Raw genomic sequence first — 25,984 nt, forward strand, 5'->3', positions numbered from 1 at the left:
GTTCATAATGTCTTAGTTATTTGGTCTGTTTTCGATTGTATTGTTATTCCTCTTTGTACTTAATTGTTTATATTTCTATGAATTGTTCTTTCTACCATTAAGTATTTATAATAGTTAATTGAATGTTTATTTGAACAGGCATTTTTATACAATCACGTCGTCAGAATACACAAAGGCTGCTGGAGTGATGTTTTAAATGTATTCTGATGGCGTCAAGCAATACATCCTGCGAAATAGCTGTACCCGTCAAAGTAGCAGTTGAAATAACAGTAGTATGAAAAAAATAGGCAGTAGTAGTCATGGAAGCATTGCAGTAGCAGTAACTTACAGAGTACAGGAGTAGTAGTTATAGCAATAGTTGTAGTACTATTTGAAAGCGCAATAAGTATTCAACGAAACAGCTGTATAATAAGCTTCATGGTTAAATTACAGATAATCATTGCAGCTTTTATTTTGAAATGATGGTATTGAGTGAGTGGGTGGAGGGGTTGAGAGACAGAATATATTAATTAATATGAATCATCAAACATTACAGTAATAATTCCCTCCATGGGGGTTGAAATACTAGTAGTACTAGTAATATTAGTAGTAGTAAAAGTCATTTTAGTAATACCAGTTGAAATACTAGAAATATTAGTAGTGGTTGTAGTACTATTTGAAAGAGCAATACGTATTCAACAAAACAGCTTTATCCTAAGCTTCATGGCTAAATTACAGATAATCATTGCAGCTTTTATTTTGAAATGATGGTATTGGGTCAGTGGGTGGGGGGGGTTGAGAGACAGAATATATTAATAGGCCTCATCAAACATTACAATAAGAATTCCTTCCATGGGGGTTGTTTTGAAATGATGAGAGAAGGTGGAGAGAATGAGGTCATGTCAGGCTGCACTAATCAGCTAATAAGGATCAGCTGTGAGTCACAGAGAGAGTCCCAGCTCGTTGGCGAGACAACGGAGCAGGTGCACTTAGCTCACAGACAGTTACTGAGAATCCACACCTCAAACAAATGCTTCCTGGAGCAAAACTAATTGGAGTAGCCAAAAAATAATAGCATTTTGAGAGACACAAGACTCTACCGAACGCATGTGTAGTTTTTATGTCTCTGTGTTTTTGATTTTTTTTTTTTAAATGTCGGCAGATTTGTATGGAAGCTTATGGGGCTCGGGGCTATGGAGGACTAAAAGTGCCACAATTAAGTAAATAAATACACAATTAAATAATTACTTAAATGTGTCATTAATTAATTAAAATTAGAAAAAATACATAAATGTGTACTTAAATGTGTCATTAATTAATTAAAATTAGAAAAAATACATAAATGTGTACTTAAATGTGTCATTAATTAATTAAAATACAGATTCATTTTATAAAAAATACATATTTCACTATTTACATTTCATGATCCTGCGTTGCAGTGCTTCATGAATTACTTAAAACTGTCAAACTGACCCATCAAAGTCAGTGGGCGGGGCTAACGCGAATCCAGTCTGATCCATTGCTTTGGTAGAGTACCTGGCCACGGCAGTATTTTGTTCCTGGCCCAAACTCTTTGTGGCATATAGATGGCCACCATAAGCTCATCAGGTCAGTGATATTAGCAGATAAACATCTTTCTAGATGTTTCATTACAATTCATGTGTTTGCAACAGGTGGAGATTTGTTGTCCACGGTGGGGTGGATGGATTCAGTCGTTTAGTAGCTCTGCATCAATCCAGTATCCGGAATTGATTTGTCTTGACTTGATACACAGGGTAACCAATCAGGTGTTAGGTTCCGCCTACCAACTTTTGATGGGTCAGTTTGACAGTTTTAAGTAATTCATGAAGCACTGCAACGCAGGATCATGAAATGTAAATGTAAATAGTGAAATAAGTAGGATATGTATTTTACATAACATGAATCTGTATTTGAATTAATTAATGACACATGTATTAACACATTTATGTATTCTATTTTTAATTAATTAATGACACATTTAAGCAATTATTTAATGATGTAATTATTTATTTAATTGTGGCACTTTTAGTCCTCCATACGGGGCAGACTTTGTCTCACAATTGGGCTCCTCACGCAAAAAGTAAATAACTCTGAGATGTCAAACTTATACGAGTCCAACCAGCACAAGCACGGCATCGGTTTTCTTTTTAAATGAAGGCTGAAAAGTGAATATTGTGGCCGTAAAGATAAAAGTGCCTCTTTTTTTTTTACTGAATCCTGACACGGCTTCACTCTGCCTCGCTCTAAGAAAACCCAATACACACTCATGTAAAACTCAGAAACTGGCCCCAAAACTAATGAAACATAATTAGTGATTATGAAAAAAACTCTAATAGATATCAACAAGCTGTTTTTTTAATGAAATTGTTAAGACTTGTGTCAACATTTTAAAGTTTAAATGGTGTCTCTAGCTGAAAGATTGGAAAAGCTGAAAAAGTTGAAGAAGTTTTGAGAGGATTTTAAAATTTAATCCATTGGAAACCATGTTAGTTTGATTTTAATTTATATTAATTCAATTATAAGAGCTAAAAAGCTGAAAAGTCATAGCACCCCTCCCCTGAATGAGCTGAACATTTTAATATTTGAATGGTTTGAATAGCTGAAAGTGTGAAGGAGTTGAAAGGGGGCGCGGAAGAAATAGAAGATTAAAAAAATGAACTAGAAAATGCATTTCCTGCAGAAAATGCGTTGGAATGCAGAAAGCTGAAATTAATTTCAAAAAGTTGCTTAAAGTACAGAAATGAAACAAGCTGAAATTATTCCAAACATTGCTGAACGAATAGAAAAAGCTAAAAATACATTTAAAAATTGCTGAAATTACAGAAATGAGAAAAGCTGAAATCAACTTGAAACAATTGCAAAAAAACTGAAATGGGAGAATTTTCTATGAATTCGAAATCACAGAAATAATAAAAGCTGAAATTATTTCTAAACATTGCTGAAAGAATAGAAAAAGCTGAAATACATTTAAAAATTGCTGTGTTGTTCTATGTTAACTTTTTGTAAAATGGATGTATAATCAGTTTAATCAATTCAATCAGTTATGACAAATCCATGTAATCGTGCAGTCTGTGTTCAATGTCCAATCAATACATGTTTTGATCCCTGATTACTGATTCAATTTTCAATCAATAAATGTTTGTCACAATTCTCGACTTTTCTTTTAAAGTCTTCAAAATCCCCGTGTAGCCTCGGATAGTGCTATTATTTGATTACTGTGTGGATGTTAAAAAGCCTTTAATTTTTGCCCACAAATGATAATTTACTCCTCGCGTGTTTCAGCATTAACTCTGATCATTTGTAGCCGGCATCGTGTGACGTCTGCCTTTGTTAGAGCGCTCTGTTTAGTTCTAATCAGTCTGTCGCTTCCACTCTGCCGCAACTCTCCCCATAGCAACCAGAGCCCCGCACACACAAGCAGCCGCTACGTCACACATAAACAAATGACTCTGTATCCAGTCAGCTGACGCTACCGGCAGCTAGCTTTCGTCGGCTAGCGCTACTATCGCGCTAGCTTTGCGGTGGCTGACAAGTTATGTCAGCAAGCGCAAACAAGTTGTACGAAGCTACTGCTGCTCTTGTATTTAGCCAGCTAGCCTACGTGGATAACCGTCACTCTGTCTGTCTGTCTGTCTGTCTGTCTGTCTGTCTCTCACTATTAGCTACGGAAATGGACGAGGGTCTCTGTTAGCTGTCCCCTTCCCGAGTACTGAAAGCAGCGCTTTACGCAGTGGCTGTTTAGCACAACAATGTCAAATATATACCTGTGTATGAACATCTATCTATCTATCTATCTATCTATCTATATCTATCTATTTAGATATAGATATAGATAAATGCACACGTGTTATCTATCTATCGATTATTATCTATCTGATGGATACAACTCTGTGTATCCGGAACATATATATGTACATAACATCCGACTATTTTTATAATAAATGATAACACCAAATATGAAATGATAATCGTGTCCATAAATATTCAAAATAATAATTACTGAACTATAAAAGAGAGCAAAGAGAACAAAAACTTTGTTTCATGAGCACAAAACTCGCAAACGAGTTTTCCTGGACGAAGGGCTCGCGGACATGACGAGGCGGCGCGTGGACCTTCTAGAACATTGTCGGAGCCCCTTGGTCCCTTAAAGATTCGATAAAAACGAGAGGCAAAAAAGCCGTGCTCTTTGAACCCCCTGCTTTGTATAACGTCAAACTTGGTCAAATAAATCAAAATAATATTAAAATGATATTAATTGAGAGGCTCGTGTAAAGACGTAACAGGTAGTTTAAATTTGAGAAGGCTGAAATGTTCGCCTTCAAGGGCTAGCATAAAACGGCACTCAGTTAATAGTAGGTAGCCTGTCTACATTCGATAAATACATACACCTGTTTAAAAATGAATGAAGACAGAAAATCTGCAAATGTCCATTTAGAAAAGACTTGCTGTGACTTTGACTATTTGTCTTTATTCATTTCAGAATGGCGTTAAGAAAAGTTCTTTCGTCGAAGCCCCAAACCCCTTACTTTAAGCCCCCGGCAATACACATTTGTGTGGTTGCACTGAAGGACCAGCATAGGGTCACGAGGTGGGACTTCCAGGACGGCAGAGCGGTGGCGGCCGTCACAAAAGCTAATGCCGTCATGGCCATCAGCGACGGGCACTCCGTGGCCAAAGTGACCCTGTATGAAGACCTGAAGGCCCAAGTTCAAGAGGGTGCTTCCTACGTGGTTCGTGGCTATAACCTGAGGGGCAATTCCCCTCCATATGCCTTTAATGTCTCAAGGGAGACAGAATTCTTTCGAAGCAGCGCCCTCGTCATCGACGAGAAATTACAAAACGAGGCCTTGAGGCTGATCAATCCTCGCTCGCCCCTGACCCCCCTCAGCACCTGCAGGGAATCTGCTGGTCTGGTCACGGTGGAAGGGGAGGTGGTCGAGGTAAGTAACTTTCCGTTTAACGGGACTGCGATATATATAGCCAATGTAGGTTGTTGCTGTAAAATAAAGAGTGTAAGTCCGCCGGACTGCAGCTATGAGAACATTAACACCCAAATCCACTGTGTTCAGGTGTCTGAGCTGAAGGAGGTGGTGGTGGCGAGGGACCGCGTGCCACTGCAAAACATCACGTTGAAGCAGGTGGGCTTTTTAATGAATGCCTATAGGTCACTTTGCATATTGTCAGCACAGTAATACACTATGTCATTCACAGGGGGAAACAAAGGTGCCCGTGTCCCTCTGGAGGGAAACCGCCCTCCACTGCTGTGAGATCGGGAACGTCCTGAGAGTGTCCCACCTGAGAGGGTCGGAGTCCAATTATGGATTCCGGCTCCAAACAACGGTGGAGTCAGCAATTGAGGTATGCCTACTAGGTTTTTTTTCTGCTTTTTCTTCATGTGTTAGTTACCTTGTTACGGTTATCCTCATCATCACAATAAATATGATAATGCATCAATTCAACAATGTATTTACGAAGCATGAAGCTGCATCAGATATTTTGTTGCGTATGCTATCAGTTTAATAGAACGTTTGTATGCTTGTGACCAAATACCTGCATGTCTTTCGCCAGGCGGTCAGTTCCACGGCAGCGGAGGAGGTTGGAGTTTACGGGGCAACACCGGCACGCGGGGCTCCCGGAAGCCTAAAAGTGCTCCTGGAGGACGACAGGACGCTGTTCATCGAGGAGAGCAAGTGGCTGCCAATAGCTGCCATAATGGAAGCGCCACCCTTACCGGTCAAAATAACCGTTAAAGGCAACACCATTGTCGCCATTGAAGCCATGCGGAAGGAGGAGTAGCTGTTTGAGTTTCTTTTTGTTGTTGCTGTTTTTGCTGTTGTTTTAATGTGTTCATTAGGAATCGGTTCTCCGTTGTTCAAATTACCTTTCACATTGTATAGGATGTTATTAATCAATTTGCCCAAGTTCATGTGTTCTGTTTTTGTTCTATGTTAACCTTTTGTAAAATGGATGTATAATCAGTTTAATCAATTCAATCAGTTTAATCAATTCAATCAGTTTATTCAATTCAATCAGTTATGACAAATCCATGTAATCGTGCAGTCTGTGTTCAATGTCCAATCAATACATGTTTTAATCTCTGATTACTGATTCAATTTTCAATCAATAAATGTTTGTCACAATTCTCGACTTTTCTTTTAAAGTCTTCAAAATCCCCGTGTAGCCACGGATAGTGCTATTATTTGATTACTGTGTGGATGTTAAAAAGCCTTTAATTTTTGCCCACAAATGATAATTTACTCCTCGCGTGTTTCAGCATTAACTCTGATCATTTGTAGCCGGCATCGTGTGACGTCTGCCTTTGTTAGAGCGCTCTGTTTAGGACAGTTCTAATCAGTCTGTCGCTTCCACTCTGCCGCAACTCTCCCCATAGCAACCAGAGCCCCGCACACACAAGCAGCCGCTACGTCACACATAAACAAATGACTCTGTATCCAGTCAGCTGACGCTACCGGCAGCTAGCTTTCGTCGGCTAGCGCTACTATCGCGCTAGCTTTGCGGTGGCTGACAAGTTATGTCAGCAAGCGCAAACAAGTTGTACGAAGCTACTGCTGCTCTTGTATTTAGCCAGCTAGCCTACGTGGATAACCGTCACTCTGTCTGTCTGTCTGTCTCTCACTATTAGCTACGGAAATGGACGAGGGTCTCTGTTAGCTGTCCCCTTCCCGAGTACTGAAAGCAGCGCTTTACGCAGTGGCTGTTTAGCACAACAATGTCAAATATACACTCACCGGCCACTTTATTAGGTACCCCATGCTAGTAACGGGTTGGACCCCCTTTTGCCTTCAGAACTGCCTCAATTCTTCGTGGCATAGATTCAACAAGGTGCTGGAAGCATTCCTCAGGGAGTTTGGTCCATATTGACATGATGGCATCACACAGTTGCCGCAGATTTGTCGGCTGCACATCCATGATGCGAATCTCCCGTTCCACCACATCCCAAAGATGCTCTATTGGATTGAGATCTGGTCATTGTGGAGGCCATTTGAGTACAGCGAACTCATTGTCATGTTCAAGAAACCAGTCTGAGATGATTCCAGCTTTATGACATGGCGCATTATCCTGCTGAAAGTAGCCATCAGAAGTTGGGTACATTGTGGTCATAAAGGGATGGACATGGTCAGCAACAATACTCAGGTAGGCTGTGGCGTTGCAACGATGCTCAATTGGTACCAAGGGGCCCAAAGAGTGCCAAGGAAATATTCCCCACACCATGACACCACCACCACCAGCCTGAATCGTTGATACAAGGCAGGATGGATCCATGCTTTCATGTTGTAGACGCCAAATTCTGACCCTACCATCCGAATGTCGCAGCAGAAATCGAGACTCATCAGACCAGGCAACGTTTTTCCAATCTTCTATTGTCCAATTTCGATGAGCTTGTGCAAATTGTAGCCTCAGTTTCCTGTTCTTAGCTGAAAGGATTGGCACCCGGTGTGGTCTTCTGCTGCTGTAGCCCATCTGCCTCAAAGTTCGACGTACTGTGCGTTCAGAGATGCTCTTATGCCCACCTTGGTTGTAACGGGTGGTTATTTGAGTCACTGTTGCCCTTCTATCAGCTCGAACCAGTCTGGCCATTCTCCTCTGACCTCTGGCATCAACAAGGCATTTCCGCCCACAGAACTGCCACTCACTGGATGTTTTTTCTTTTTCGGACCATTCTCTGTAAACCCTAGAGATGGTTGTGCGTGAAAATCCCAGTAGATTAGCAGTTTCTGAAATACTCAGACCAGCCCTTCTGGCACCAACAATCATGCCACGTTCAAAGTCACTCAAATCACCTTTCTTCCCCATACTGATGCTCGGTTTGAACTGCAGGAGATTGTCTTGACAATGTCTACATGCCTAAATGCACTGAGTTGCCGCCATGTGATTGGCTGCTTAGAAATTAAGTGTTAACGAGCAGTTGGACAGGTGTACCTAATAAAGTGGCCGGTGAGTGTATACCTGTGTATGAACATCTATCTATCTATATAGATAGATAGATAGATATAGATATAGATAAATGCACACGTGTTATCTATCTATCGATTATTATCTATCTGATGGATACAACTCTGTGTATCCGGAACATATATACAGTATGTACATAACATTTGACTATATTTACAATAAATGATAACACAAAATATTCCATTTCCAATGGTTTGCAGTATTCTTTATTTCAAACACAGGCTTTTTACATTGTTACCAGACCTAGGTTAATACTCACAGAAGTTCAAGTCTTCATGTTCCAGTAGCCCGGACTGATACGTCTGGTCCAAATTGTCATTTAAACTATCCCAACGCTAAGCTCAGTTTACTGAGGCTCACCAAAACACTTCCACTTCCTTATTTTGATGGAACATTTGGTTAGAATCACTACTCAAGGTTAGAACATGAGCATGATAGGATTTGCTTCAAATTAAATATTTTTACAAAACTCTTTGAACCAAGTTATTTTCAAGCCAATTTGGAAGATTTAGCTTGGATTACCCATTTTGATAATTTAACACTGGGTTTGAATACTCATCTTTACAGTAGAGTTTAGGTTACCCTAAGGATTGGTATATGCCTGTGAAGAACCTCCTATGTACCTACCAGCTGAAACCCCATAATAATGACTCATTTAATACAAATATGGAATTTCTTAAGGTTAATTTGTTCATATACACGTAGCAATTGCAATAACACATTTCCACTATTCATCTTGCATATATCTGTTAGAATATTGACTGAAGAGGGATGGATGACATAAACGAATAAATTCAATCAACAAAAAAAAAGTGATGAAACAAAGAAAACATACATTGTTAGATCAAATGAAACAAACAAAATAGACAGGTGTCCTGTAGTTTTTAGAGATAACCATACTTTTCTTGAATTTGTTTTGTACGCTGTAAAGACCTGTAGTATTGTGACCTTTGACCTGAACCACTACACCAGTTATTATGTCATTGCTTAGTGCAAGGATAGTGTTTCTATAGCAACATGGAGGAGGAGAGGCCTTAAAGACAAAAACAGGAGAAGCTTCATTCATGTAGTTAAAAATGTAAATAGCACATGCAAGTAGTAAGACTACCAGAGATATATTTTAAAAAGGATATATTAACAAATTGTTACCGTTACTGCTGGTTTAGGAAGGAGCTTAATGCTTCACAAAATTGGGGCTGTGACAGTGATGACTGACTGAAGACTCATCTGCAGCTGTTTCATTGCAGTTGCACACATGATCTCTTGCTTAAGAACCAACTGTTAGTCTCTGCTGAACGGACCAGTGGGCACCAATGGATGCACAAATGGAGACAGGGGGGTAGGAGGACAATGCTGGTCCTGAAAAAAGTAAACAGGAAGTTATTGTTATCAACTGAAGATTGAAACTAAACATTAAATAATTACATAGACAAAATACCTTGAACTCGGGCTGCAGGGCAGAACAACTTGTATCGCCAGTGCAACTGAATACGCTGCATGATCTTCATTTGTGTGTTTAGCCCTTTCTGCAGTCCTGAGTGTCTTCATTGTGAAGTGGAGAAATCACAGAGGAGAAGGAGCTGAAGGAAGAGGTGGATATAAATTACAATGTTATTTAAGATGTAAAGTTAGTGTTAATACATGTAGTGTTAGTGTTAATGCATTTATATAGAATGAATACATGAATGAAAACACAATTAAAAGAGAACATTAGGAGGCACATATCAAATAACAAAACAATACCTTATTATCTGTTGTGAAAAAAACTCGAAACTGACAGAGAGAACACGTGTCTCTGTGGTCCAGCCGTGAGGTGTCCACTGACAGTTAAGATAGTGCTCCAACATCTGCTCTGTGGTGGCATGATGTCTTGTTCGGTATGAGCTGATCCAGAATCTCAGAGTCAGAGAAAAAGTGAGGCAAAGACCAGCAGGTGTTTTCTCATCCTGTGCTTTAAAGATGACTCGGACAGCCAGGAAGTAAAATGTGTCTCTATGAGGTCTAATGGTGTTAGACAGTTCAGTTGGTGCTGCAGTCTTTGGCATGTCTTAGATGCTGTAAACTGATCCACCCATTGAGGAAGGAGATGAGGACAAAACTGGAAGGTGTCTTTACAGAGGACACAGGAGGATTGTGTCTCCCATCTATTACAAAGGAAACTTAACATTAGAGGACATGTGAGAACTGTGTCTCCTGTCCATCAAAAAGGAAAATTAACATTATAAAGGACACATAAGAACTATGTCACCTGCCCATCAGAAAGGAAACTTAACATTATGAAGGACACATAAGAACGGTGTCTCCTGTACACCAGAAAGGAAACTTAACATTATGAAGGACACATAAGAACGGTGTCTCCTGTACACCGGAAAGGAAACTTAACATTATGAAGGACACATAAGAACGGTGTCTCCTGTACACCAGAAAGGAAACTTAACATTATGAAGGACACATAAGAACGGTGTCTCCTGTACACCAGAAAGGAAACTTAACATTATGAAGGACACATAAGAACGGTGTCTCCTGTACACCAGAAAGGAAACTTAACACTACGGAAGACACAGAAGGACATTGTCTGATGTCCATTACAAAGGAAACTTAACATTACACAGAACACAGGATAAATAAAATGACATTAATGGGGATAGAAGTGTGGGGATTCAGCTGGTAGGTACATCAGAAAGTATGTGTTACATCTAGAACACATACTTTCTGATGTGCGTCTGCTACACTAAATGTCAGCAGCTGTGTACAATGCCGTGTACAGCATTTTACATTGTACACGGCTGCTGAAAGATTTTTGGCCTGTGCATTTATCAACCCTGATCCAAACCCACCCTGATAAATGCACAGGCCAAAATGTGTTAGAAATATAGATAAAAACAACATGATTACCTGGAAAACTATATGACCCATAATGTTTCCCATATTGTGAACACTTAAAATTACTCATTCTACTAACTAATTAACATGCAACCACATATTTTGACCAGATGATTAAGTTTTCTTTACATTGACAGTTGCATGAACCAAGACTAATAACATTTTATTTAATTTTTTTTAAATCCATGATTCTCAATGGATTTTGGACTTACCTGACAATTTTAAGACCTGTTGGAGGAATGTGGACAGAAAACGTGATTATGACAAGTGATATTTTTTACTGTACAAGAATAAAGGCCCTGCTGTGGCTGAGAAAATAAAAATGGCTGCACAGAGGATGCCCCTCTTCTGAATAATTTTGGAGAATAGTATTAAATCAATGTATATAAATATTAGTTTAAATTAAGTCACAGGGACATTACTTTTTTCTTTAAAACTCAGCTGATACCTTCATGGACCATTAGAGGACATGACACAATAGACAGGGTTGTGATAACTGTAATAAGTTCTCATCACACCAGAGTGGAGACAGTGTTGTGGTTGTGAGATGAAAATGAGGTCCAGCAGTGTGTTCTTATCGGTGGTTGCATTAGTGATGACTTGTGCATATCCTCTGGACTGGAAGAGCTCAAGGATTGGCTTACCAGTGTTGGAGAAGAGATTCTCATTGAAATCCCCACAGACAATGATGGGCTGACAGTCCATGATCTCCAATGAGTCCAGAAGGTTCCCCAGGTTGGACAAGAATGATCTCACACTGTAGTCTGGAGGTCTGTACACAGCTGCAATCAGGGCACTCGCTGGGGCTTCTACCTTCAGAGCCACAAACTCAAGATCGGTTACATTATGTACGTACTGTTTCTCACGCACTTGAATGTGGTTTTTCACATAAACAGCCACTCCACCACCACCTCTGTTGGCTATTTGTGGAACATTTGTGTAAGACAGGTGTCTGTTGCGTTTGAACATGTTGTAGCCCTCTAAATGAAGACTCTCTGCAACAAAGGAGCCTTGAAGGTGAGTTTCTGTGAGACACAAAACATCTGCAAGACACAGTTCATGATGGCTCCTGATGTCATTGATGTGAGATGGCAAACCTTCAGTGTTATGGTGAACAATGGTCAGAGTGTCTCGTCTGCTCAATGTCTGTGTCATACAAAGAAGAGGCATCATGTCGTCCAAGTTGACTTGTCTCATGGTCTCGAGTGCTCCAGTGATTTCTCGGTTGGCATAGATTTTACTCTCATCCAAATCCAGCATGTGCAATCCACTGAGAGAGGTCACTCTACTGATAGCTACATAAGCCATGCCAGGTTCAAAAATATGTTTCAGTGACACTACAGCTGATGTCCTTGTCATACCCTGAACCTTGTGTATGGTACAGGCAAAGGCAAGTCTAACAGGAAACTGTCTGCGTACCACTCCTTTCTGTTTCAGATTATCCTCTGCTCTCTCTATGTACACCACATCATCAGGGCCGCCTGGTGCTCTATTACGGTAATTCGTTCCAGCAGTTTGATCATCCATCTTAAGGCCGAGCATAGTGACATGTGCAACACCACTCTGTTCTGAGGTTATCACCCTGACTAGTGTAGCAAACGACCCATTCACCAATCCCTGAGACACGTCTATGTTTCTGGTGAGCATGACTCGAGCACCTTCAGCTAGGTTTAGTGTATCTGGTAACTCATTTCTGGTTCCTTTGTATGGTTGGGCTTGTCGAGCCATTCTTCCAGTGCGTGGGTCTTTCTTGTAGTCATCTGCATCGATCTTGGTGATATTAGAATGGAGCAGAGCTAATGTTACTGAGTTGTGTGAATCAACCTGTTTATTAGTTGCAAAGATGTGCAGGACATCAGGTGGACAAAGTGATGGTTCAGTGATGGTCTGTGACAACAAGGCTCTGTCTGCTTTAGACAACTCATCTGACTTTCCTTTCACACTGATCCGATTCAACATCTCTGCAAAGGCAACATCATCCTTCTGCCGCATAATCTCAGTAAGGGTGATTGTCTGAAAGTGTTCCTGCCATAGGTCAATCTCACAGGGCTCGTACACACAGAGGGTCTTGGACTGTCGAACTGGTGGCAGCTGATAAAAGTCTCCAACCGCTATTACTGACATTCCTCCAAAGGGTTTGGGACTGCCTTTGATCTGTTTCAGTCTTGCATCCACATAAGCAAACAGGGGCTTTGACACCATGGAAACTTCATCAATGATGAAGATTTCAGCATTTAAAAGTTCTGATCGGACCTCATCCAGTTGGTTACCAAGTCCTTGAAATGGAGGTTTCAGACTTCGTGGAAGCTTGAGCAGAGAGTGCAGTGTTGATCCTGATATATTATAGGCTGCAGTTCCAGTGAAAGCTGTCAGCAGGACCGTAGGGTTTGATATGTCCACCTCCTCAGAATGGCTGGGCACTTTGCACAGTATCTTAGATGCTTCTGAGTAGATGCATTTAATCAGATGTGACTTTCCTGTTCCTGCACCACCATTGATGTAAAAGAAAAACTGCTCAGGGTTTAGGCCACAGACACGCTTTACGCACCAGTCTCTAACTGCATAGAATACACATGCTTGTTTCTGGTTCAGGTTCTGATACATCTGTCGTAGCAGTGCGGGGTCAAAGGCAGGAGGCTCTCTGATGGCTCGAGCTTCTGTTGCAGCATCAGCCTGATTACTGTATTCTGGAACATTTTCTTGAACACTTTCATGATCTGGCTCTCTTGCCTCCAGTTCTTCGATACATTCCAACCTCTCCACTTCAGATTCGGGAGCCAGATTGCACCATTCATCAATAACTCCTCTGTTCTGTTCAAATTCTTCAACTGCATTCTCAATCTCCTCACTATTTTTCTCATATTTGTCTTTGTTTCGTTTCACAATGTGTTGGACATACTCAGCATAGTCAGAACCTGGTAGTTGGACGCAACCATTTTTATAGAAGGACTCATATGTGGGAAAATGGGGTCTTTTGAGTTCCATGTCTGATCGGTGAGGAATGTACAATTTCAGTAATGTGCCATAAAACTTCTCTGGATATTTTTCCTGTGAGCAGCGGTAAAATCTGATGATAGCAGGCTTATCGTTTTTACGCTTTTGCACAAATCCCATCTCATTGAGGAGGGGCAACACATCTTTTCCTTTTTTCTGCTGGCCATAGACAATCCTGCAAGTAGCTGCGAAATCAGCCAAACACATCTGCTCAAACTCTGGTGTTTCTGGTCTGGCTTTGTATTTGTCAGTCAAAGATGTCATCCACACATTTACACTTTCTAATGTTGTGTTCTCCAGGTAAGACATGGGGCGACTCATTTTCAGTGCGTTGTCATCCGTAGGTACGAATATGACACCACGTGAACACTTCTTCATGTTTATTCCACATGCTCGAGTCACACACTCCTGGGCACTGACCTCTCTCTTTTTAGAGTATGCCTGCATGATTTCCCTCATTTCATCACATTCATTGACGTGGTCTCTGGTGGAGTTTTCAATGACTGTTTTAAGGTACTCAGAAAGTCCAGATTCCTTTTTGGTGATGTAGCTGGTGAGATACATGATGCACGAATATGCATTGAGAATATAACTGACATCAATGTTGGCATCCCAGGCTTTAAGTAGATGTGGATTATATCCATTTACCAAGCAGTCTTTTGGCTCACGTTTCAGGATCACCGCACTGGATTTGTTAATCACATTGAGGCATCCTTCATACTCTTGGAGTGTTAAGTTGCATTTAGCGAGGAGCTGCTGCAAACTGAGTGAGGCAGTTTCAGGTTCATTCAGCAACAAGTTCAGTGGTTGGAGCTTGGACTTTGCTATTTGCAGTTGCAGTGGAGCAACGCCCTCACCAGGTCTCGATATCATTGTCTTACTGGAAGGTGGTTTAGGAAAACCAAATCTGCAACCCGAGCTGGGACTTCTGAAACATGTCCGTGAGTGTTTTTTGCTGTGAATTTGCACCTCTGTGACCTTCTTGTGTAGTTCAGGTTGTCTGCGTGGATCAGGTAGCTGAGCTGTGATGTATTTGGAAACAAAAGCTGACACAGTCTGATCATCATCCTCCTCAAACACAGGCGCACCATCTACCCATATGAGACAGTGAATGTGTGGGCTTCCTCTGTGCTGAAACTCAACTCGATAAAAGTAGTCAACAACTTTGCCAAGAGGCTGTGCAGGAGATAAGAGCAGATCTCTGAATAAGGCCTCAACACGCTTATCAAACATGCGCATTGTTGTCACTGGATTGCTTCTCAGAATATCACACTTTGCTGACCAGTCAAGCCCTTCAAAATTCACCTCCTCGCCTTGCTGTCTTTTTATTGCTTCAATCACTTCAGGCCAACGCATCTCAGCAGCAGAAAATGTACAAAAGAATGTAGGAGTTCCCAACTGTCTGATCATGGCAAAAAGGTCTCGTGTGGTTTTCTCCCAGTAGGCTGGTGTTCCTCTCAGTGGCTGCATGAATCTGACTGCATCTTTGTTCCTCACCAGTTTCTCTACCTCTCGTTTATTCTGCAGCATACCAGAAGTTATATTTCGTCCATCTCGAGTCATTGGCTTTCCTTTCCTCAACTGTATTGTCATGCTGGATGTGGCCAAGTGTATTTCAGTCACAAACTGAGCAAAGAACAAATAGTTTGTGTCTCTGGCAAAACGATCATCAATACAGAAAAGCCTTGCTTTGAAATAACTGCTGGGTGTTACTTTCATACGTCTCCCTTCATCCAGTGTGTTTTGACCTGTAGGGAACTGCACAGGAAAAGCCATCGCCTCAAGTTTAGGAGTTTTAAAGAAACCAACTGGACTGTTACTTTCTGCAGGGGCAACCGAGTAGATTCCTTCACTGAAACATAAAATCTCCTCTGAAACATCACATGGCTGAAGACATGATTCTAGAGCAAAACCACCATTAGGCATGTCACCTTCCTGTTCTTCATCATCTCTTTGCTCCTCTGTTTGTTCACCATCACATGACAACATTTCAACATCCTGCTCTCCACCAAGCTCAGTCTCACACAGTGCACTTTTCTCACACATGTCAATTTCCTTTAAATCAGCATCATCATAGTCGTTCTCATCCATGGAGGCATCCTCATCATCATCCTCATCTTGAAGTGTTGGGTCACAAAGCTCAGCCTCATCTCTGACAGTGATGTCCTGATATTGTGGATGAATGCGTTTGAGTTTATGCAGCGCCTGCACTAGTTTAGACCAAGTGACCGTCTGGAACAGCTGATGACCTCTGTAACACAATCGTCTCTTCAGCTTTACTCTCATCACTTGAGACTCACTTCTCAGTCTGGGCAACGCTTCCACTGTTTCCTGCACCTCAGACGGGACACAAACCACGTTGCCATGTATCGCTCTCTGTCGTCCTTTGGGAAGAGGAATGATCTTTGCAAACGCTATGCACTTGGCTATGAGATGTCTCTCCAATATGTTGAGGTCACACAGTTCAGGTGGAATGTCAGCGAGCTCCAAGTTGTTGGCTACAGCGAGTGTTGGCATGACTCCATCTTTAAGATGATTGTGGCAGGTGTGACAGATCCACTCGTCCTTTCTCTCATCAGGCACATTGCACTGTTGTTCATCTCTGCACTCATCATCACACACATGGACGTACTTTCCTGTCAGGCATGATGCTACTATGTCTGAATTTCGTACATAGTTTAACCTCTTACAGGGTCTTACTTGGTTTGGAAATGATGCTTTGTGACAGACGGTGCAAACATAAGTGGGACCGGCCTTTATATGGGACCTGAAAACAGATATGGCCTCTTTGATCAAACTGTTGTCACTTTCTTCTGTTGGTTTATTTATCCCTCTGTATTTTCTTTTTATTTTCATGGCACATTTCATGTTCTGCATACTCCGATATGTAGGATTGTTTTTATATTTGTCTTTCATTCGTTGTTTCATTAGTTGTTTGTGTCTCAGTCTGAATGCCTGGTCATGGGCATAACGCTGAATAATATGAGATCTCTTCCTTTCTCTATAATCAATGCTATCTTTATAAAAAGCAGTGAAGTACAGTTTTTTTTCTTTTCTAAACTCAGCATTGTCTCTGTAGCGGTCCGTAAAGTGCTGTTTTTGTTTCTCTCTAAATTCTGGATTATTTCTGTAACGAGAGACCAAGATTTGTTTTTGTTTCTCTCTAAATTCTGGATTATTTCTGTAACGAGAGACAAAGATTTCTTTTCGTTTCTCTCTAAATTGAGGATTATTTCTGTAACGAGAGACAAAGATTTGTTTTTGTTTCTCTCTAAATTGAAGATTATTTCTGTAACGAGAGACCAAGATTTGTTTTTGTTTCTCTCTAAATTGAGGATTATTTCTGTAACGAGAGACCAATATTTGTTTTTGTTTCTCTCTAAATTCAGGATTATTTTTGTAATGACAGACCAAGATTTTTCTTTTGTTTTCCCTAAATTGAGGATTATTTCTGTAATGAGAGACAAAGATTTGTTTTTTTTTCTGTCTAAAATCAGCATTTTCTTTGTACCTCTTTGAAATGTACTCTTTCCGTTTTTGCTTGAAGTCAACGTTGTCTCTCGTATTATTACTTTTCTTTTGTCTAAATTCCGGATTGTTCTGGTATTGCCTTTTTGCATGAGATATTTTTTCTGCTTTATATGCTTTATTTGAAGCATACCGTTCCCTTTCTTTTCTTTTCTTAATCTCTTTTCTTTGTTGAGTTTTCTCTGAGGTTATTAGTCTGCTCTTCATTTTTCTCCTTTTGTTTTTACTACACTTTGTCAGTTTACATGAGATTCCCTCTAATAGAATATCGGATAAATCACTGACAACAGTCATTTCTACTGAAGAAGAAATATTTGGTTCATTGAGCAAAGCGTCATGTGATGGAAGCAAAGTGGCTTGACTTGACAGTTCTGGTTCATTCGGGGCATCAGGGAATATGACCTCTTGTTGTCTCGCCGATGATGTAAAGATGATGTCACTGGACTCTGCGGTCAATATGTTGTCAGAGAGATCACTGAGAACAGGGTTTATCACTTGAGCAGGTGATTCTGATTCATTGTGAGGAGCATCATGTGTTGTGATGAAGACCTCTGGTTGTTTTACAGCTGGAGTGTGAGGAGTCATTTCAGGTGAACTTGTCTGATCAGTGGCTGTGTTTCTCTTATGAGGAGGTGAGTTTGAGTCATCCACAGGGACAGCTGTAGGTCTGCAGTCTGTGTTTGGGAGACCATTGTTCAGGTTGACTGTGTTCACGTCGTAGAACTCCACAGGCTTCAACTCATAGGTACATGAGGACTGTGTGTCCATCATTCTGTGGGACTTCTTGAGCCTGTCAATCATGTCACTGAGACGTGAGAATGTCACCATGACAGCAGTACCTGGTGTGCGTGAACCGGCTGGTAGGGGCAAACCTCTGGCTGTTCTGGAGTGTGGGTCAAAGAAACCATATCTGCCTGACTTGGTTCTGAACACTGCGATACACAAGAGTCTCATCAACAGCAGAGCGTACTTCACATCTGATAACAAGCAGCTGAGTCCTGACTCCAGGTCCAGAAAGCTATCCACAGCTCCAGGTAAAGGTTCTCCTAATGTGCCGTACCTTGAAAGCTGAGTCATGTCGGCATAGTGTGTAGCGCTGCGTGCAGGAACTTCATCAGTGAGCTCATCGGTAGTCAGAAAGATGTGATTAGTGACTTGTTTCCTGGTCTCTCTATACATCATGTTACCTTTATCCAAAACATGGTCCAGGTCTGCTCTTGTGATGTTTTCATTCTCATGAAGGAATGCAAGAAAGGTCAGTGAGTTACAGGTGCACTGCCGATTTCTGGATCTGCCGTATCTGATGGAAGCCTGGCTGTGGGATGCACGCACATGTTGTTCAGAAGGCTGATCTGCAGGGTCTACACACTCTGCATTAGAAGGTCCTGCTACACATGGATCATCACAGTTTGTTCCTCTTTCTCCAGCATCTGATACCTGTGGTTCACATGACTCATTACTTTGACCTATAAGGTTCACCTGCATGGCATTAGAAGGTCCTGCTACACATGGATCATCACTGTGCTTTCCTCTTTTCACAACATCTGCATAAGATAGCGGTGGTGGACATGAAGCGTCAGGCTGACCTTCCTGTTCCACACGTTTACACTCTGGAGACATCTTTACCTCTGCACTGCTCTCAGGCCCAACGCATACTGCTCCTTCAGTAGTTGTTGCACAGTGAGTGTCATTGGAACGCTGCCAGCGCAGGCTCTGAGCTTGTGACCTCTTACTTTTCCTTGGCATTGTTGTCGTTTCAAAAACCACAAATGTTGTACAAAACCAAGATATTAAATGAAATTTAGTAAAATATGACCTTAAACGAACCAGGATTCGAAGATGGATTAAACCGGTTTGCTGCGATTAAACAAAAACTAATAATGCTAATATGAATGAAAAATAAACTGTTTGGGGTTACACTTTTCAAAAAATGAATAAATAACCTAACACTTAAAGAGATCAATATATTAGTGTTACACAAATGTTTTGAACGTCAAATTCAGTGACAGCAACCTCAAGGATATTCCGGATTCTTTTGAGGTTTTAATCTAAAACCAAATTATCCAATTGTTTGCCTTATTACAATATATGAGGCTCTGGACAAAGCACTTCTAAGATTTAAATACTGCAATCGGGTCTCAGTATGTCTGTCTATGTTAATGAAGTACCATGTACTAAAGTGACCGATTGTATTTAATATGCAATAGATATTGCTTACCAAAACCTTGATTTATCTGTGAAAATAAATATTCAATGTAAAAACTGAAGTTTACCACAAACACACAACTTGGAACTGGTTAATTAAACTGAAAGGCGCGGTCAGATTCAAATGGCTCAATTTACTTGTAGAAATGATCCTAATACTTTACTAAGCTATTGTTTATATTCAGGAGCAGATGTTATAGGAGTGTGATGGCTGATGAATGCTTCTGAAGAACGTTGGATCAGCAGGAAACAGCCACACCTGATGAATCCAATTCAGTATTAACAGGTTAAACAACAAAACACTGATATACACAATGTAAGTTTATAAGAAAAATATGTTTAATTAGGTATAATGCATGTAGCAGTATGAGGTTTCCTTGTACGTAGACCAATCAAGTTAACAACAGTGTTAAGTGTGAAAATATATCGGTTCACCAAGAAAACCTCTTAAGTACAAACCAACAGAAGTCCACAGCAACAGAGATCAGGAGCAAATAACGCTTCTCTGTAATATGGATTTGTAATAGTTCCTATGTATATTGACCAGAGTGCAGTTGTCTTAAATTATGTTTATTCCTTGCACTTTTGTAAATAGTATATCAGGAAATCTACCAGACTAGATTATAAAGTGTAATTTCTTTTCACAATCCAATTATCCAATTCTTTGTATCAAAGTGTAGTTCAATTACAACAAAAATATTTGTGCTTGTGTTTTTTTAGCTTCTGAATTAACTTTTCAATTCTTTCTTTAGGCCAATTTTGTTAATCTCATTAATAGTAAATTTCAAATGCTTTGTCAAATTAGTAAAAAGAGTAATAGCGTTGTATAAATATATGAGTTGATAGGAGATGGAAAGAGGTGAGAGTGAGAGAAGAGAATCTCTCAGATCATTCAAAAAGGTAGATCAGGTACCAATAACCCGGGTGAGAGTATTCAGAGGAGAGACAGAGAGCGTGAGAGTGGAGACTCTCAGAGTTCTGTTCAGACAGACAGGTATCAATGACCTTAGGCAACCAAAAATTGGGTTTCAGAGTTCAGGTTTCAAAATTCAGGTTTCAAAATTCAGGTTTCAAAATATCAGTTCAGTATACAGATAGAGTGGGATAGAAGAGGGATACAAAGATAGAGTTTCCAAAATCAAAGACAGAGAGGTAGATTTGACAGGAAAGCTAGAGTAATCATATTGTAGACAGAGTGGATACAAGGTATAGGATAGACAGAGAGCCAATGGGATAGAGGAGAGATGCTGGACAACAGGACACCTGCAAGACACACAAAAAAAACATCCGTTAGACAATCTTTAGTTGGCAAATAATGCTGGCAGGCACTTATTATATTGAGTGTTGATTTAAATCAATAATGAACTATTCTCCTGGTAAATGTTGACAAAGGGACATCAAAACTGTAGCAAGTTAAAGCTGTTGGTTGTACATCGAGAACTGTCAACGATGATTCCTGAGCCGATGGTGGGCTTCCGTGACAGGGGATGCTGTAGGTGCACACATTGTAAACCCCTGAGACAAATTTATGATTTTGGGCTTAAAAGAATTGATATTAATTATTAATATTTTGTTATGCTCTGACTGTGAACCAAGCACAACCTGTAACATAATACAGTGTTCTCCCCTACTATTATAACATTATATATGTTAAAAATATGTCACCAGAGTAGCAACAGCCCTCAAATCTCTGGAGAAGACACAGCTGACAAAGCCGGGCTACGCTGCTAACGTACGCGCCGAATATAAAACCAAGAGGTTGAGCAACACACACATGCTGCTCATACAAACAATGCTGCTCGGCCATCTGTGATTCATTACAACTTCACTAAATGTTTTAAGAAAGTACATTCAGTTGTCAGTCATAACTGAAAACTTAATGTAAAATGTGTCCGAGGAGTCACCAACACTAGTAGGCTGCAGTTAGAGACAGGAAAGAGGAGGCAGAAAGAATGAGAACTAAATGAGGGTTTTCAAGACTATTATTATGATGGGAAGGCATTCTAAACTGTAAACCAATAAAAGATCAGTTTACTTACAGTAATATCTGAATGAATGTGTGAGCTTACACTTTAGAGTCACCAAAGAGTCACCAGCCGCAATAGTCTTCCGTTCTAGATAGAAAAGAGAAGTTGGGAGGAGTAAGAGGAGGGTGACGGATGAAGAGAGGGTGAGAAAAGGTAGACATTTTTAGTTCAGTTTATTTAACATGCAAGTACTTTCAAGTGAAACAATGCATTTCTTTATTGATCATTTCTGTCTCATTGAAAAGTCGAAGTTTTCACCAAAGTTAAAATATATATTGCAGTGTCGCGGTTTTGTGGCAATACTGACTGACGTCAACAAGACAACATTATATATTCTTTCCATATGTGTTAATGCCTCTTAGGGACTGAAATGGCTCTATAGTATGGTACATACAGTCAGAGCCGGGGCAATTAGTTTGGTAGCAGCAAAGTATGAAATTAAAGAAAGAAATGTAAAACTCTAATTCCACCTTCTCAATATTTATATTTATTAATTACTTTATTCCTTAAAAAAATAAAGACATTTGAGGAAATTATCTTGCAATATATCTGGACGATTAAAAACTCATCCCATTTCAAACAAAAATGAACTATTCAAATTTTTAAGAAACAAAAATATAACTTCAAAAATGATGTGGCAGCCATCCATAAAATATGATGCAAATGTTAAATAAATTGAAAATATCTACGTCATTTGCAGTATAGTTATGTAGTCTATTAGATATTTCTGTTGCATTATTTTTAACTTACCACACACAATGCAGATAAGGAGGATGCTCTGTTGTCTAAGAGAGGAAACAATATGACACACTGACATTAAGAAGGTTCTATCTTTCAGCCTTTAAACAAAACACCTTAGAAAATGATATATTACATACATAGAGAAGTAGATAACTGCTGTTCCATATTACCGACATAATGAGGAATGAAGTGTAATTCAATCTCAGTCATATATTAAGGTAATGTTGTTGTGGACAACGTTTTTATGACCTTAAAAGAAATAGACTACATACATACAGCTGGTAAATAAACATATGGCGGAAAAACGCATCAACTAAATTAACTTGTTCTTATAAAGTCAAGCATTAGCTTGAACTGGTCTCCAGCAGTCTACCACAGCCAATAAAGTTGACGTTTTACATAGATTTGCATTTTACATGTCCCAGCTTGGTAATATGTAATGTCAATTTATTGAGTTGACGTGATAAACTAACGTTAGTTAATTATGTTTCTCAAAAGCAACAAACTACTTTAAATGGAATTGACATCGGATTTGTTAATAGAAGAGTGAAACAGTCCCGTGGTTACCACATGCTAACTTCTACGTAATGCTAAAAGTAGCATTACGGTTAGAGCGGACGTGGCTATTTCATCAGTTGGCTGACTAGTTTGGCAGCGAGCAAAGTAACGCTAACCAGCTAACTCATAACTAATGCCTGGCAAACTAGTCAACTCAAACTGATAAAATCATTGCTATTTTAACCAATCTCCAATTAACTTTACTTTAATTATTATATTATAAAACGGGTAGAATAGATTCAGCGTTCTAATTGGTTGAGAGTGAGTCATGGGGTGTACATTATTGAGCTCTGTACAGTTCTTGTTCACATAGACCAGCGTTCCATATCACTGCGCACTCAAAGTAACAGATTACCGTTAGATTTTGCGCGACCGTTAGGTAATATTTCAATTTTTAGCTCGGTGGCGATCGCAGAAAAAAGACCGGAAACAGTACGAATGATTTCGGCCAGTGCGAGCTTTCGCAACCGGTGTGAATGAATAAGAATGTGCGAGATATTGCAAGGAGACCCAATGTTGTTTACATACACCTTCGGGGACTATTTTCTCTAGGCTACTGAAATGCGATACACAACCATTTAGTGCTGAAGCTATTTACTTACTATTTATAATTTCGCTGGTATCTGCATCATAGCATAAGCAATAAGGTTTTGAGCAGTACTTTATCTTCAATAATGTAAAGCCTATCGCACCTTTTTCCTCAATGTTGCAAATGAATTAAAATCGCCTCCTTCCTCGTAATAAACTATGACACAAATAGAAATATTTCCCTTATGGCACACAAACGAACCCGTGACTTTTAAACGTTAAACTACGTAAACATAGAGGCTAACGGAGACTAGCCATATTAACTGAAACGATAGTTAGATAAATAAGTAACCCAACTAACCAGTTGATGCCAGTTCAACACATAGCTTAATACTGTTAACGTTACATATTTTTGTCTTCGTCATACTAATGTGTGGCTAACGTAGCGGCTAGGCAAGTGTTAGCCACGAGTTGGCGTTGTCATACGGAGGGAATATTTCACTCTTTTATTAGCGTACAAATAGTGCACGGGTTACAAACGGACCGCAACGCCGTTTCACAACTATATAACTGTCATTACACCATCCAAACTATGAGCCCGGGGCTTAGTGGTACTTACCGGTCAAGACTTCAGAGGAAATTGACGGAGATCCGTTGAATGTGACGTGGAATTTGATAGATGCATTCAGGAACATTCGGAAAGTCATAAATCCGGGTATCGATAGAAAACTGTGCCACACAAACCTCATAGCTTAATTCATCAGCTATCTTAATTCATTTTATTAAATCCATAGATGTCCTTTAAGATCATTTGTATCATCACCAAGATACTGTAAAACAAGCTGATAAATTGACAAAAAGATATGGTCTTGATTAGGTAATGTTTTCCTAAGGCATTATATGAATTCACTAATGTTTTTTTTAGTACATAATCCGTGACATGTTTTGTTAATATCACCATCAACACTATTAACCTGCTATCACCCGCTGATCAACAACTAAATACGCAAAAAAGAAGAATGTTATAGTTGTAATTGTGGTACTTGTGGTACTAGTGGTACTAGCAGTAGAAGAAGTAAGTACTAGTTTCACTAGTATTTGAAAGCAATTGTGGTGTACCTATTGTTGAGGCACAGATAATCATTGAGGCTTTTATTTTGAAATAATGGAATTGGGTGGGGGGGGGGGTTTGGGAGACAGAATGTTTGTTATTCAAAGCAAATGGACTTGGTAAAAAAGATTTGTACAGCGCTCTTCTAGTCTTCTGACCACTCAAAGCACCTTAACACTACATAACATCATTCACCCATTCACACAGCAATGACAGGACCTACCATACACAGTGGCACCTGCCCAACCAGTAACTAACATTCACACACACTGTAGTCACAGCTAGAGGAACAATGCTGGGATTAAGCGTCTTGCCCAAGGACACATTGACATGCAGGTTAGCCGGGCCTGGGATCAGACCGCCAACCCTCTGATTGGAGGACGGCCGCCCGCGCTCCCCACTCACCCACAGTCGCCCTAAGCTAAGAAAACTAAAGTTATTAATTGATGGGCCTCATCAAACATTACAGTAAGAATTCCCTCCATTGGGTTGAAATACTAGTACTAGTAATATTAGTATTAGTAATAATACCAGTTGAAATACTCGAAGTACTACTAGAAGTACTAGAAATATTAGTAGTGGTTGTAGTACTATTTGAAAGAGCAATACGTATTCAACAAAACAGCTCTATCCTAAGCTGCATGGCTAAATTACAGATAATCATTGCAGCTTTTATTTTGAAATGATGTTATTGGGCGAGTGAGTGGGGGGGTGGGGGGTTGAGAGACAGTATATATTATTTAATAGGCCTCAAACATTACAGTAAGAATTCCCTGCATTGGGTTGAAATACTAGTAGTACTAGTAATATTAAAAGTAATTTAGTAATAATACCAGTTAAAATACTAGAAGTACTACTAGAAGTACTAGTAGTGGTTGTACTATTTGAAAGCGCAATAAGTATTCAACAAAACAGCTGAATCCTAAGCTTCATGTTTAAATAACATAATCATTGCAGCTTTTATTTTGAAATGATGGTATTGGGTGGGTGGGTGGGGGGGTTGAGAGACAGAATATATTAATAGGCCTCATCAAACATTACAGTAAGAACTCCCTCCATGGGGGTTAATATACTAGTAGTGCTAGTAATATTAGTAGTAGTAAGTAATTTTAGTAATAATACCAGTTGAAATACTAGAAGTACTAGAAATATTAGTAAAAGCTAATATTGGTTGTAGTACTATTTGAAAGCGCAATAAGTATTCAACGAAACAGCTGAATCCTAAGCTTCATGTTTAAATAACATAATCATTGCAGCTTTTATTTTGAAATGATGGTATTGGGTGGGGGGGTGGGGGGGTTGAGAGACAGTATATATTATTTAATAGGCCTCATCAAACATTACAGTAAGAACTCCCTCCATGGGGGTTTGAAATGATGAGAGAAGGAGGTCATGTCAGGCTGCACTAATCAGCTAATTAGGATCAGCTGTGAGT

General features: G+C 39.8%; 1 protein-coding gene and 2 long non-coding RNA genes across 4 annotated transcripts; 1 reads left to right on the forward strand and 2 right to left on the reverse strand.

Moving 5' to 3' along the window:
* Positions 1–4,351: 4,351 nt before the first annotated feature.
* LOC119203349 (uncharacterized) lies at positions 4,352–6,705 on the forward strand. 2 transcript variants are annotated; one of them, XM_062562717.1, is made up of 4 exons: positions 4,352–4,940; positions 5,070–5,138; positions 5,212–5,358; positions 5,569–6,705. In XM_062562717.1, the coding sequence occupies exons 1-4, from the start codon at positions 4,482–4,484 to the stop codon at positions 5,794–5,796; spliced, it is 903 nt and encodes a 300-aa protein (XP_062418701.1). In that variant the 5' UTR covers positions 4,352–4,481; the 3' UTR covers positions 5,797–6,705. The 2 variants fall into 2 exon arrangements, with proteins under 2 accessions (XP_062418701.1, XP_062418698.1); XM_062562714.1 differs by having other exon boundaries at positions 4,352–5,138.
* A 2,147-nt stretch (positions 6,706–8,852) lies between these two features.
* Positions 8,853–10,241, reverse strand: LOC119203351 (uncharacterized). Its single transcript, XR_005116523.2, has 3 exons — positions 9,718–10,241; positions 9,413–9,554; positions 8,853–9,333 (listed from the first exon to the last, which is right to left on the reverse strand). It is a non-coding gene; the product is annotated as an uncharacterized LOC119203351 (long non-coding RNA).
* A 9,660-nt stretch (positions 10,242–19,901) lies between these two features.
* LOC119205173 (uncharacterized) lies at positions 19,902–24,582 on the reverse strand. The gene is made up of 3 exons (XR_009956652.1): positions 22,362–24,582; positions 21,654–21,698; positions 19,902–20,847 (listed from the first exon to the last, which is right to left on the reverse strand). It is a non-coding gene; the product is annotated as an uncharacterized LOC119205173 (long non-coding RNA).
* Between the last annotated feature and the right edge of the window lie 1,402 nt (positions 24,583–25,984).

This window comes from Pungitius pungitius, chromosome 1 (genome assembly GCF_949316345.1).
Source record: "Pungitius pungitius chromosome 1, fPunPun2.1, whole genome shotgun sequence".
Lineage (NCBI taxonomy): Eukaryota > Metazoa > Chordata > Actinopteri > Perciformes > Gasterosteidae > Pungitius > Pungitius pungitius.

Bases quoted from the DNA above. Each gene is read 5' to 3' on its own strand.
- LOC119203349 (XM_062562714.1), top strand. From the start codon at position 4,482: ATGGCGTTAAGAAAAGTTCTTTCGTCGAAGCCCCAAACCCCTTACTTT. The intron at 5,139-5,211 runs GTGGGCTTTTTA...TGTCATTCACAG, and splicing joins AAAACATCACGTTGAAGCAG to GGGGAAACAAAGGTGCCCGT. The intron at 5,359-5,568 runs GTATGCCTACTA...GTCTTTCGCCAG, and splicing joins CGGTGGAGTCAGCAATTGAG to GCGGTCAGTTCCACGGCAGC.